At 43.4% G+C, this 13,257-nt stretch overlaps 1 protein-coding gene across 1 annotated transcript in view; it reads right to left on the bottom strand.

Moving 5' to 3' along the window:
• The window catches only part of cux1a (cut-like homeobox 1a), a 155,572-nt gene that overhangs the window by 15,092 nt on the left and 127,223 nt on the right, over nucleotides 1-13,257 (bottom strand). The window contains exons 17-21 of the mRNA XM_036595364.1: nucleotides 11,532-11,612; nucleotides 7,336-7,434; nucleotides 3,633-4,021; nucleotides 2,742-3,083; nucleotides 1,862-2,000 (exon numbers count right to left, since the gene is read on the bottom strand). Coding sequence (XP_036451257.1) covers nucleotides 1,862-2,000; nucleotides 2,742-3,083; nucleotides 3,633-4,021; nucleotides 7,336-7,434; nucleotides 11,532-11,612 — 1,050 coding nt within the window. The remainder of the gene's footprint in view (nucleotides 1-1,861; nucleotides 2,001-2,741; nucleotides 3,084-3,632; nucleotides 4,022-7,335; nucleotides 7,435-11,531; nucleotides 11,613-13,257) is intronic.

The following is a 13,257-nucleotide window of genomic DNA, read 5'->3' as shown; positions in this document are numbered from 1 at the left end:
CAGTTGGTTTTTAAGCTTAGTACTATTTTAAAACTTGTCTGTCTCCCACCACCCCCTCCTCCTCTTTCTCCTCCCCCCTCTACTCCTCTTTCTTCTCCCCCTCTACTCCTCCTCCCATCCTCTTCCTCCTCCTCCTCCCCCCTCTCCTCCTCCTGCTCCTCTCCTCCCCCTCTCCTCCTCCTCCTCCTCCTCCCAGCTGCTCTCCTCTCTCTAATCTGTATCTCGCTCTGCCTAATTTGTGGAGAGTGATGGAGGAAGGCTGGTTAATGTAGGACAGACACAGTATAATTCATCACACACTCCGCTAACGGCCCATTTATCAAACCATCGCCGGATTATTTGCATATTAATCAGCCGCCGTAGCGCGACGGCCAGCGGTACGCGAGGACAGTGGGGTAATTATCATATATCCCAGAAATGATGGGGTAATTGATTATAACAGCTACAGGAACCTCCAGGGAAAGCCCCCAGGGCTTACAATGCTAACCCGCTACATGCTAACTCAACCCCCCCCGCTAATGACGGACCCACCTCTCAAATCCAGGTCAACGACGAGAGACAATAAAAATACTGCAGACTGTATGAACTGCAGCAGCCACAGTTATGTTAACATCATCATAAATTAATTCATTCCACATTCATTTTACAGTATTTAAATTCATTAAACAATTATTTGTTCAATTTAGACAAGCATTCATTTTATGTTATTATATTATCATTTATATTTTATATTTTTATGTAAAATCAGATCACATGAAAGAAATTAAATAAATTGCATATGACTATAACAATAATTACATTATATACATACATATATATATATATATATATATATATATATATATATATATAATTTAGTTCATTTTGTTTATTTAAACATGCAGTTATAACACATTTATAAAAGGGAGAAGTGAGCTGATGAATATGAGGCTCACAGGTTTGATGCTGACTGATGAAGATAAAGTCTGAGGTTTAACAGTTTAAATGAAATGGGTTCACTATCAGGTCACGGTTGCCCCTTTTTATGTGTTGTAACTGCTTAGAAATGATTTTAGCAAGACGCTGAGAAGCTGATTATGCTGTTGTCTTTTTGTGGCTAAACTGCTGTAATGCATTATTCACTGGGTTACCTAGAACCTAGGTAACCTAGGTGCTAGTGTGTGTTGTGCTGTGCGAGTATCAGACATGGCAGTGCTGTCGGAGTTTTATAGGCAGTAAGGCGGGGAGGGGGGGCTGCTTTCTCCTGTTTACTTACTGCCTCGATTGTGTCAATTCGCCCCATTAAGAAGCTCCTTTTTAGCTTTTTAAAAGCATCATCTGGAAGCTCCCTAACTCGGCTACAGCACTACAGAGTCCTCACAAAAATAGCAATACAAACACGGTGTGTGAGAGTGTATTTGTGTGTGTGTGTGTGCACCTTGTGTTTGGTGTGTGTGTGTGTGTGTGTGTGTGTGTGTGTGTGTGTATGTGTGTGTACCTTGTGTTTGGTGTGTGTGTGTGTGTGTGTGTGTGTGTGTATGTGTGTGTACCTTGTGGTGTGTGTGTGTGTGTGTGTGTGTGTGTGTGTGTGTGTATGTGTGTGTACCTTGTGTTTGGTGTGTGTGTGTGTGTGTGTGTGTGTGTACCTTGTGTTTGGTGTGTGTGTGTGTGTGTGTGTGTGTGTGTGTGTACCTTGTGTTTGGTGTGTGTGTGTGTGTGTGTGTGTGTATGTGTGTGTACCTTGTGTTTGGTGTGTGTGTGTGTGTGTGTGTGTGTGTGTGTATGTGTGTGTACCTTGTGTTTGGTGTGTGTGTGTGTGTGTGTGTGTGTATGTGTGTGTACCTTGTGTTTGGTGTGTGTGTGTGTGTGTGTGTGTGTGTACCTTGTGTTTGGGGTGTGTTCTCTCCGTTGAGCCACAGCTGCATGCGGATGAACGGCTCTCGGCCTTTCTGAGTGAGTTTACTCCAGTGCTTCGGCCGAGACAGCATGTCACTCACACTGCCCTGAGACAGGCCCAGCACCTGCACACACACACACACGCACACACACACGCACACACACACATGCACACACAAAGACACACACACACACCCCAAAAAAGCTGGTTTATGAACAGTTTTTTGAAGTTTTATTATTCAGGTGTAACATGCAAATCATATGCATTATTCCTCTGCATTTTGAGGACAGCACATTTTGAATTTTCCTATTGAGAAATGCACCCAGCAACCCAGAGGGATAAGCGGTTTAGAAAATGTGTGAGTTTGTATTAAGAAATGTATAAAATTGATGGGTTTTGATCATTTTAGGTACAAATATTTAAAACTTGATAATATGTTTGACTTATTATCTTTAGTCCTAAGTTAATATCTGACAGGTCAAGAAAAGATTTTTCACAAATTCATATTACAGAAAAAAATCTGATCTTAATTCAGGAATCTTATCTTACAGAATATTTTTAATTTTTTTATTTTTATTTTTTAATTTTTTATGTTAAGATAGAAAGATAGATGGGGTTCATCCTAAAGTTAGGACAGGATTTAGGAGGTTTAGTCTAGTTAGGATGTTTGTGTGATGCTGTTTTCTTATCTGGAGTTCATGATGAGATTATGAAGTTAGAAACTGTTATTCTGGAATAGATACTGTCCTAAATTCAGTCGTCATGGAGACTAAACAGGTAAGATTTCAGAGTTAGGGTGGTTCTGTGATGCGACGCCTGGTCACTAAACAGACGTTTAAACAGCCGTTCTGGACGTGTCGCATACCTTCTCTCCGAAGACCCTTTGGCAGATGCCGTTTTTGGCCAGTTTGTCTTTGACCTGCTGCGTCAGCTCCACTGTGTCCACCTCCTGGTACATGTACTGCTCGTACTGTTCTGGGGTCAGCGGGGCCACCACGGGCTTGCTGGCCGTTTTTGCGATGGCCAGCAGGGGGCAGGAGGGCAGCGGGCTGCTCTGGGGCGTCTCGGAGCCAGAACCACCAGCCATTGGCAGGCTGAGCTCGGAACTCTGGGAAAAGGGAGAAAATGGAGATTCGGCACTGGGCCAGTCCTTCCAGCAGTCCAGAGAGGAGCCGGGGGCCGTGCTGGCCAGACGGGGGGGCTTCTGCTGGGGGTACAAAGGTGTAATCAGTGGGTCAGCAATGGAGCTGGATCATACTGTGAGTTGAAATTATATTAAAAATGTCAAAATTACTGATTATAATCAATAGGCGTTTCATTTGAAAATGTATATCTGTCTGTAACAGTTTTGGATATATAGAGTTTTTATTTCTATTATAAAAGTGGTATTAATCGTGATATTTCTAGTTTGTGTAAAGCCCACTTCCAACAACGCCTAACTAATTTTGGAAGGAAATCTTATCTGGTCCATTTTTGTGGACCAGATAAAATTCTTGGGTTAAAATTCTTAAAAATAAATGGCTCAGAGCTTAAAAGCTGGTTTATTTATTATTATTTATTATTTGTTTATTTATACTGTTCCTCCAGTTACATTTGTGTATGCAGTGTAGTTTTAAAAATAATTCAGAATCGTACTAAATCAAAGTTGTGGTCAAATCTGAAATTTCATGACAACTGGACACACATAAGCGGTCAGAATAAAATCCGTGTTCACTAAAGCTGGGGTTAAGATTCTGGACTCGTAAATGAGCTGCACCTCTTTGCTGTCCTCCTGACTCTGCGCGTCCTCGTTGGACAGCTGCGCGACTCCGCGCCGCTCGGACTGAATGGTGTTCCACCACTGCTCCCTCCACGAGCCTCCAGCGTCCGAATTTCGGCTGGCCTCGGACAGCGCCGCCTCGCTGTTCTCCCGCTTCACTGAGACGTGGTAGTCCAGCGGTTTTTTCAGGGTCAGCGCGAGCGGAGAGTACGCCAGCCTGGACAGGGGTGAGGTCAGCAGCTTAGAGCCCAGCAGGGAGATTTCGGACTGAGCCTTCAGCCCCGGCTCCAGCGCCCCCTGCTGGACCTCCATCTCCCTCCGCGCGTGATCCAATATGGAGCGAATGTTTTCATCAGAGGAGGAGGAGAGCGGCTGAACGCTTTCGACTGCAGAGACAGGAAGGAGTTATGCTTACTGACTAGGAATAAGAATCTCACAAGAAATATAACTGCTGTCATTAAAATGCTGCAAAACTCCCATCCAAACATAAAAATGGAAGTTGAGTAACCATGGGAATGGGAGTAGTGTAACCATGGGAATGGGAGTGGTGTAACCATGGGAATGGGAGTGGTGTAACCATGGGAATGGGAGTAGTGTAACCATGGGAATGGGAGCAGTTTAACCATGGGAATAGGGGCAGACTCACAATGGGAATGAGAGTAGTGTAACCATGGAAATGGGAGCGGTGTAACCATGGGAATGGGAGTAGTGTAACGATGGGAATGGGTGTGGTGTAACCATGGGAATGGGAGTGGTGTAACGATGGGAATGGGAGTAGTGTAACCATGGGAATGGGAGTAGTGTAACGATGGGAATGGGTGTGGTGTAACCATGGGAATGGGAGTAGTGTAACGATGGGAATGGGAGTAGTGTAACCATGGGAATGGGAGTAGTGTAACGATGGGAATGGGTGTGGTGTAACCATGGGAATGGGAGTGGTGTAACCATGGGAATGGGAGTAGTGTAACCATGGGAATGGGAGTGGTGTAACCATGGGAATGGGAGTAGTGTAACCATGGGAATGGGAGTAGTGTAACCATGGGAATGGGAGTAGTGTAACCATGGAAAAGGGAGTGGTGTAACCATGGGAATGGGAGTGATGTAACCATGGGAATGGGAGTGATGTAACCATGGGAATGGGAGTAGTGTAACCATGGGAATGGGAGTGATGTAACCATGGGAATGGGAGTAGTGTAACCATGGGAATGGGAGTAGCATAGCCATGGGAATGGGAGTGATGTAACCATGGGAATGGGAGTGGTGTAACCATGGGAATGGGAGTAGTGTAACCATGGGAATGCGAGTGATGTAACCATGGGAATGGGAATAGTGTAACCATGGGAATGGGAGTGATGTAACCATGGGAATGGGTGTGGTGTAACCATGGGAATGGGAGTGGTATAACCATGGGAATGGGAGTAGTGTAACGATGGGAATGGGTGTGGTGTAACCATGGGAATGGGAGTAGTGTAACGATGGGAATGGGTGTGGTGTAACCATGGGAATGGGAGCAGTGTAACCATGGGAATGGGAGTGATGTAACCATGGGAATGGGAGTGATGTAACCATGGGAATGGGAGTGATGTAACCATGGGAATGGGAGTAGCATAGCCATGGGAATGGGAGTGATGTAACCATGGGAATGGGAGTAGCATAGCCATGGAAATGGGAGCAGTGTAACCATGGGAATGGGAGTAGTGTAACCAAGGGAATGGGAGTAGTGTAACCATGGGAATAGGGGCAGACTCACAATGGAAAAGGGAGTAGTGTAACCATGGGAATGGGAGTGGTGTAACCATGGGAATGGGAGTAGTGTAACCATGGGAATGGGAGTGGTGTAACCATGGGAATGGGAGTGATGTAACCATGGGAATGGGAGTAGCATAGCCATGGGAATGGGAGTGATGTAACCATGGGACTGGAGTAGTGTAACCATGGGAATGGGAGTACGGTAACCATGGGAATGGGAGAAGTGTAACCATGGGAATGGGAGTAGTGTAACCATGGGAATGGGAGTGGTGTAACCATGGGAATAGGAGTAGTGTAACCATGGGACTGGAGTAGTGTAACCATGGGAATGGGTGCGGTGTAACCATGGGAATGGGAGTAGTGTAACCATGGGAATGGGAGTAGTGTTACCATGGGAATGGGAGTAATGTAACCATGGGAATGGGAGTAGTATAACCATGGGAATGGGAGTGGTGTAACCATGGGAATGGGAGTGGTATAACCATGGGAATGGGAGTAGTGTAACCATGGGAATGGGAGTAGTGTAACCATGGGAATGGGAGTAGTGTAACCATGGAAAAGGGAGTAGTGTAACCATGGAAAAGGGAGTAGTGTGACCATAGGAATGGGAGTAGTGTAACCATGGAAAAGGGAGTAGTGTAACCATGGGAATGGGAGTAGTGTAACCATGGGAATAGAGTATTGTAACCATGGGAATGGAGTAGTGTAAACATGGGAATGGGAGTGGTGTAACCATGAGAATGGGAGTGGTGTAACCATGGGAATGGGAGTGGTGTAACCATGGGAATAGGAGTAGTGTAACCATGGGACTGGAGTAGTGTAACCATGGGAATGGGTGCGGTGTAACCATGGGAATGGGAGTAGTGTAACCATGGGAATAGAGTAGTGTTACCATGGGAATGGGAGTGGTGTAACCATGGGAATAGGAGTAGTGTAACCATGGGACTGGAGTAGTGTAACCATGGGAATAGAGTAGTGTTACCATGGGAATGGGAGTAATGTAACCATGGGAATGGGAGTAGTATAACCATGGGAATAGAGTAGTGTTACCATGGGAATGGGAGTAATGTAACCATGGGAATGGGAGTAGTATAACCATGGGAATGGGAGTAGTGTAACCATGGGAATGGGAGTAGTGTAACCATGGGAATGGGAGTAGTGTAACCATGGAAAAGGGAGTAGTGTAACCATGGAAAAGGGAGTAGTGTGACCATGGGAATGGGAGTAGTGCAACCATGGAAAAGGGAGTAGCGTAACCATGGGAATGGGAGTAGCATAACCATGGGAATAGAGTATTGTAACCATGGGAATGGAGTAGTGTAAACATGGGAATGGGAGTGGTGTAACCATGAGAATGGGAGTGGTGTAACCATGGGAATGGGAGTGATGTAACCATGGGAATGGGAGTAGTGTAACCGTGGAAAAGGGAGTAGTGTAACCGTGGGAATGGGAGTGATGTAACCATGGGAATGGGAGTGGTATAACCATGGGAATGGGAGTGGTGTAACCATGGGAATGGGAGTGATGTAACCATGGGAATGGGAGTGATGTAATCATGGGAATGGGAGTGATGTAACCATGGGAATGGGAGTGATGTAACCATGGGAGTGGGAGTAGTGTAACCATGGAAAAGGGAGTAGTGTAACCATGGGAATGGGAGTAGTGTAACCATGGGAATGGGAGTGATGTAACCATGGGAATGGGAGTGATGTAACCATGGGAATGGGAGTAGTGTAACCATGGGAATGGGAGTGACGTAACCATGGGAATGGGAGTGATGTAACCATGGGAATGGGTGTGGTGTAACCATGGGAATGCGAGTAGTGTAACCATGGGAATGGGAGTAGTGTAACCATGGGAATGGGAGTGATGTAACCATGGGAATGGGAGTGGTGTAACCATGGGAATGGGAGTGGTGTAACCATGGGAATCACAGACCAGATGGACTCACCTTTCTGTACCTGCAGCTCCCTTTTGGCCTGCTCTAGGATGGATTTAATGGCCTCGTCTGAGCCACCATCGGGGGTGCGGATCCTGGTGGTGATGTTACCTGAGAGAGAGAGAGAGAGAGGCAGAGAGAGAGAGAGGTAAGTGGGGTGAGGAGTGTTTTCATGCTTCCCATCCACCTGCACACTGACATGCAGCTCTTAACTCAGTGCTGTTCAGGCTCTGAAAGCAAACCGTGTAAATAAATGTGTCCTATAGAGCTCAAGATCAAGGGATGAGCTACAAAAGCACCAGTGACCTCACTTCAGTACAGACCTCCACCACAGACCGACTGTTTGGGGACACCTAGACATTCATAACGTAGTTCATAAACGAGGTTCGGTCAGTCCGTGATAACTTCACATATTAAGCATATTAAGTACAAATCTTCTCACCTCTCCCTGCAAAAAACTGCAAACCTAAATGAACCTCTGACAGGCAATGTACATGGCTTTGAGTGACAGAGTTTTTGTTATATAATATTACTTATATCCTAATATATATTTCATATATGTTCCTGTGGCTTCTGCTGGACGTCCTCTATAAACATCTGAAAGACTCTTTTTTTTAATTTTTTAAAAACAAACAAAACTATTTATTTGTAGCTTTTATTTCTATCTTTTCTAATTATGTATGGTGATTTTACCAGCACACACTTACTGATACACACACACACACACACACACACACACACACACACACATACATACCGATCAGGCATAACATTATGCACCTGTGTGCTGTGCTGGTCTGAGTGGATCAGACACAGCAGTGCTGCTGGAGTTTTTGAACACCTCAGTGTCGCTGCTGGACTGAGAATAGTCCACCAACCAAAAATATCCAGACAACAGCGTCCTGTGGGCAGCGTCCTGTGACCACTGACGAAGGACTAGAGGATGACCAACACAAACTGTGCAGCAGCAGATGAGCTATCGTCTCTGACTTTACATCTACAAGGTGGACCGACAAGGTAGGAGTGTCTAATAGAGTGGACAATGAGTGGACACAGTGTTTAAAACTCCAGCAGCACTGCTGTGACTGATCCACTCGTACCAGCACAACACACACTAACACACCACCACGTCAGTGTTACTGCAGCGCTGAGAATGATCCACCACCCAATAGTACCTGCTCTGTGAGGGTCCATGGGGGTCCTGACCACTGAAGAACAGGGTAAAAGGGGGCTAACAAAGTATCAGAGAAACAGATGGACTACAGTCTGTAACTGTAGAACTACAAAGTGCACCTATATAGTAAGTGGAGCTGATAAAATGGACAATGAGCACAGAAACAAGGAGGTGGTCAGAATGTTATGGCTGATCGTTGTATATATATATATATATATGAACAAACACACACACACACATTTAGAGCCGTTTATCTGGGCAGTAAGTGTGTTTATGTTCGTAAAATCACTATATACAATAAAAAAAGATACAACTAAACGGACAAATTACAATGACTAATAGTTTTCAAAAACGTAGTTGATATCTTGTGAGCTGAATAAAAGAACAAAATTTGGTTTCAAATTTCTCCTGGACACCTCCTGACATCATATGGATTTTTAAATTCCATTTAATTGATCAAAGTATCAACTAAAACAAACATGGGCTAATGTGTGTTTGTGTATATATATTTGTATATATATGGGGATGCTTACAGACATTCAATTCATATGGAATACTTTAGAATTGAGCACTTTAGAATAAGACTACTCTCACATGAACAAGTTTTATGAATATTTTAAAATAGTTCATTAATGGTTAATAATTAGGTCATAAACACTTAAAAAACAATAATAAGCATAAATAAAAAGTGCATCGGTTTGCCTGGTAGTGAACCCACACTCGTCTACACTGTTAAAGCACAGATGGTGCTGATTACTAATCTTACTTTGTCTTCTCCATCAAACCTGTGAGCCTCATCACATACAACAGCTCACTGCTGCCCTTTTTATTAATGTGGTTATTAGTAATTTCAAGGTGTTTATGACAATTAATAAAGTAATTTCAAACCATTCATAGTGATAGTCCTATTCTGTAGTGGTACCTTATGGATGTTATTACATAGGAATACTTATATCTGTGTAACACATACAGGACGTCCTGACATTGTACATAAAACAAACATCTGTATGTGTGTGTGTCCAGTAGGGCTGCTGAGCAGTGGGCAGTGGGGGAAGGTCAGATTCACTGGTGTGTGAAGTGAGCAGCTGGGCGTGTGCGAGGTGGAAGTAATGTACACACACACACACACACACAGTCGCTGGGTGGCTGACCACCTACAGTGCTGCCCGAGGGGAAGCAGAACCACCAGTTACAGTGGGGTGGCATTGTGGCCCAGCCTCAAGGACACACATCCACGCTGCCCACACTGCCGGTCAACACTGCAGTCCAGGACTAACTGCACTTCAAAGGACTCAGAAAGTCAGAAAGTAGCCTGGACACACTTAACTGTTGCTTTTTTATTATATTATTTATAAGCTCACCAGACAAAAAGTGGCACGCACCATTTCTTCTCTAGTATGTGATAACACCTCAAAGGGGAACTCCACCGAAGTTCTGTGCATAATTAAATTCCTAAGACGTAAACAGAGTGGTTCAGAGTCGTTCAGAGTGGTTCAGAGTCATTCAGAGTGGTTCAGAGTCATTCAGAGTCGTTCAGAGTGGTTTGGTGTGAAACGCTCTGTTCTAGAGAAACTTAGAGTCAGAACTGTTCACAGTGGTGGTGATAGGAACCAGACATCCACCTCTAAAAGCTCCCTCACAGAAAGTTCCTACATGAAATGGTTATGAATTCACTGCCTGATGACTGAGACACTGTTTTATGATAGTTTTTATAAGATTTTGGCCCAAATCGTGTTATATAAATCCATTCATGGTGGTGGGATACATGCAGGGTGTTGTGCGGCAAAACAGTCCCCAAAGAAAACTTGGATAGCAAACAGAATGTCTCTGTTTACATCATAAATGCAGGATTATGGAAAAAAACAGATTTGAAAAATTGTTATTAAGACAAGAAGAAATTATGCACTTATTACTTATTATGAACTTATTTTTGTGTCCAGGAGCTTACAGGCATGCTTCACAACAAAGATTAAAACAATAAGCAGACAGAAAGGTTTCGCCACTGTCATTACAAAACCTTCTGTCTCTGAAATATTAACTTCACAGGAGAAGCGAAACAAGGTTTGGACAGGATAGTCAGAAAGTTCTTAACTCAGAGATGTTCCGGTTCCAATTTTAAGAGCGTGCTGATACCGAGTCTTCTCCGATTTTCGTACGTGTTACAGCTGCACAGTGTTTTAAATTTCAAATACAATGAAGTCAGAACAGACAATTAAACTTGATATGCTGAGATAAGTTACACTGCCAATCGCTTTAAAGTGTTGCAGTAATTCACTTCATTTTTAGTACGTCCATATTCTGACGCACTGATGCATATTCTGAGTCTTTTCAGAAATAATAATTTAATACTGTATTTAATATGCTACTTTTATATAGCTTAACAGTTTTAAACAAGCTGTTATACTAGTAGTTAGAGCTACAGAGCTAATAAATAAATGTGAAAAAAATAAACGAATAATATTTTAAAAACTTGGTATAAAATTCGATATAATGAAACGACATAATTCATATCGCCCCCTACACTTCCTGTAGTGTATTACAGTCTGTCAGAGTGACTGTGTGGATCATATGAACATTATAGAGGCTTTTAAATGAAACAGTAGAAGCCATATCGCCCCCTACACTTCCTGTAGTGTATTACAGTCTGTCAGAGTGACTGTGTGGATCATATGAACATTATAGAGGCTTTTTAAATGAAACAGTAGAAGCCATATCGCCCCCTACACTTCCTGTAGTGTATTACAGTCTGTCAGAGTGACTGTGTGGATCATATGAACATTATAGAGGCTTTTTAAATGAAACAGTAGAAGCCATATCGCCCCCTACACTTCCTGTAGTGTATTACAGTCTGTCAGAGCAACTTTTTTATTTATTTTATGGTCCAAAATGAGCCTGATTAGTGTCCACTATCACGCCTATTGCTGCATCCACTCATCTTCCAACAGACTCCAGGCCAAACAACGAGAGAGACACACAGACCGTCACAACACAGAAACAGCCCAATCCACAGCTAAAGGGAAGGCTTAGAACAGACCTGGCTTAGAGGAGCCTTCTGAGCCGGTTCTTCGCTTGGGAACCTCCTGAAACACTCTGTTCAGGTTCTGGCCTGGGTTCTCTGTTGGAAAACAAGCAGCGCAGGATAAGAAAAAAATACGAGCAAGACCCCAAAGTTCTGCTGCTATTATACAGCCACTATTACAATTAAAAAAACAAGACTTGCTCTTTTAAAATGTCTCATCACATTCCACTGCAACTGCAATGAGCTTCGAGGTCAGCGCCACTTAAAAGAAGCTTAAAGAGCTATTTAAAGCTGAAAGAGTTCGCAGAATTACTCTAAAGAAGAAATAACCCTCCTTTCTCCTCAAACCTCACCCAAAACCACCTGCCTCCCATGTATGGAACATGCCAGCATGAATGTGCTGTGTTAGCTCCAGTCTTTGATGTGAAAATACAGGTTTTCAGGGGTTTTGCATAGAACTACCCACCAGACCAGAGAGAGCAAACACATCGGCAGAACCACAGTCAGTCCTTTTTAACCGGATATCCATCAACACAAACACCGCAGCCCCTCTGGGATGAGCTGGAGTGATTATCCAACATCACTACCTGACCTCACTAATGCTCAATCAAATCCTCACAGCAATGTTCCAACATCTAGAGCCCTTCAGAAGAGTAGAGGCTGTTACTGCAGCACAAACTCACTATTAATACCCTTCTTTTCTGAAGAAACGCTGCAGGACATGTCGTGTAGGGCGATTTAGGAAAAAAATAATATCACAATACTTCAAGACATCATCACAATATGTATCACCCTGTATCCCTGTAAATCCAACTAAACAGGGCCAATTCTGCTCTTTTTTAATAAAACATACAATGGTCGGGGTTCTTTAAGTAGCGACGAGGTCGATGATACGCTCAGAAAAGTGACGTGATTTATCACGATGCAATCAAATATCATCACATCACCGACCCCCAGAAACCAAGCTACAAAAACAGCCTGTTTTGAATTCACTCGTACATGATGTCACAAAAAGCAAAAACATTTACAGACATCCAGCTACAGCAGTTTAGCCACACCCATCCATGCTGACATTATAAGGAGAGTTTCAGCCTAAACAGCAAAAAAACTGCCTGTTTAATTCTAATAAATAAAGAGAAGTTGGAAAATACTGCTGTTAATGAATATTCTAGATTTGATTACATAACCAAATTGCAAAAAAAAAAAAATTATTGTGAAGATTAATATTTGATAAAAAGCAGCACTACTGAGTCTGTCTGCCTTGCAAGTCCTCGGGCAGCACAGGAATCATGCAACGTCACTTTCATGAATATAAACGTAGGTACAGCTGTAATGAGTGTATAATTCAACAGCAACTGTGTGGTTATAATGGCAGAGAGTTCACAACCCGACTCGGCCTCAGAGAGAGCGATCTGCACTCCAGTGATCTAAACAGCCTAACAGACGGCAAAATGGAGGAACCACAAGATGAAGCTGTAGGCGAGCTGTTTAAGCTACAGTTCATCTACCATTTCATCTCTCGCTACATTATAGAACAACATGACACATTCTGTTCAATGTAAATCAAAAAAGGCAAATCATTTTGCATGACATCACCATTCACGTCATGAAATTTCAGCACCCCCAACTCAAAACACCTTCCTGTGTCCCTGCGCTAACGGCAGGCCAACAAAGACGAATAAACACCGGCACAAGCCGAAGTCACCGCCAAATAAGCAGCACTGTGTAGGTTGAAATAATA

Source organism: Colossoma macropomum, unplaced genomic scaffold (genome assembly GCF_904425465.1).
Source record: "Colossoma macropomum unplaced genomic scaffold, Colossoma_macropomum, whole genome shotgun sequence".
NCBI lineage: Eukaryota > Metazoa > Chordata > Actinopteri > Characiformes > Serrasalmidae > Colossoma > Colossoma macropomum.
The sequence above is the reverse complement of the archived record's forward strand: the minus strand, read 5'-3'. Positions and strand labels throughout refer to the sequence as shown.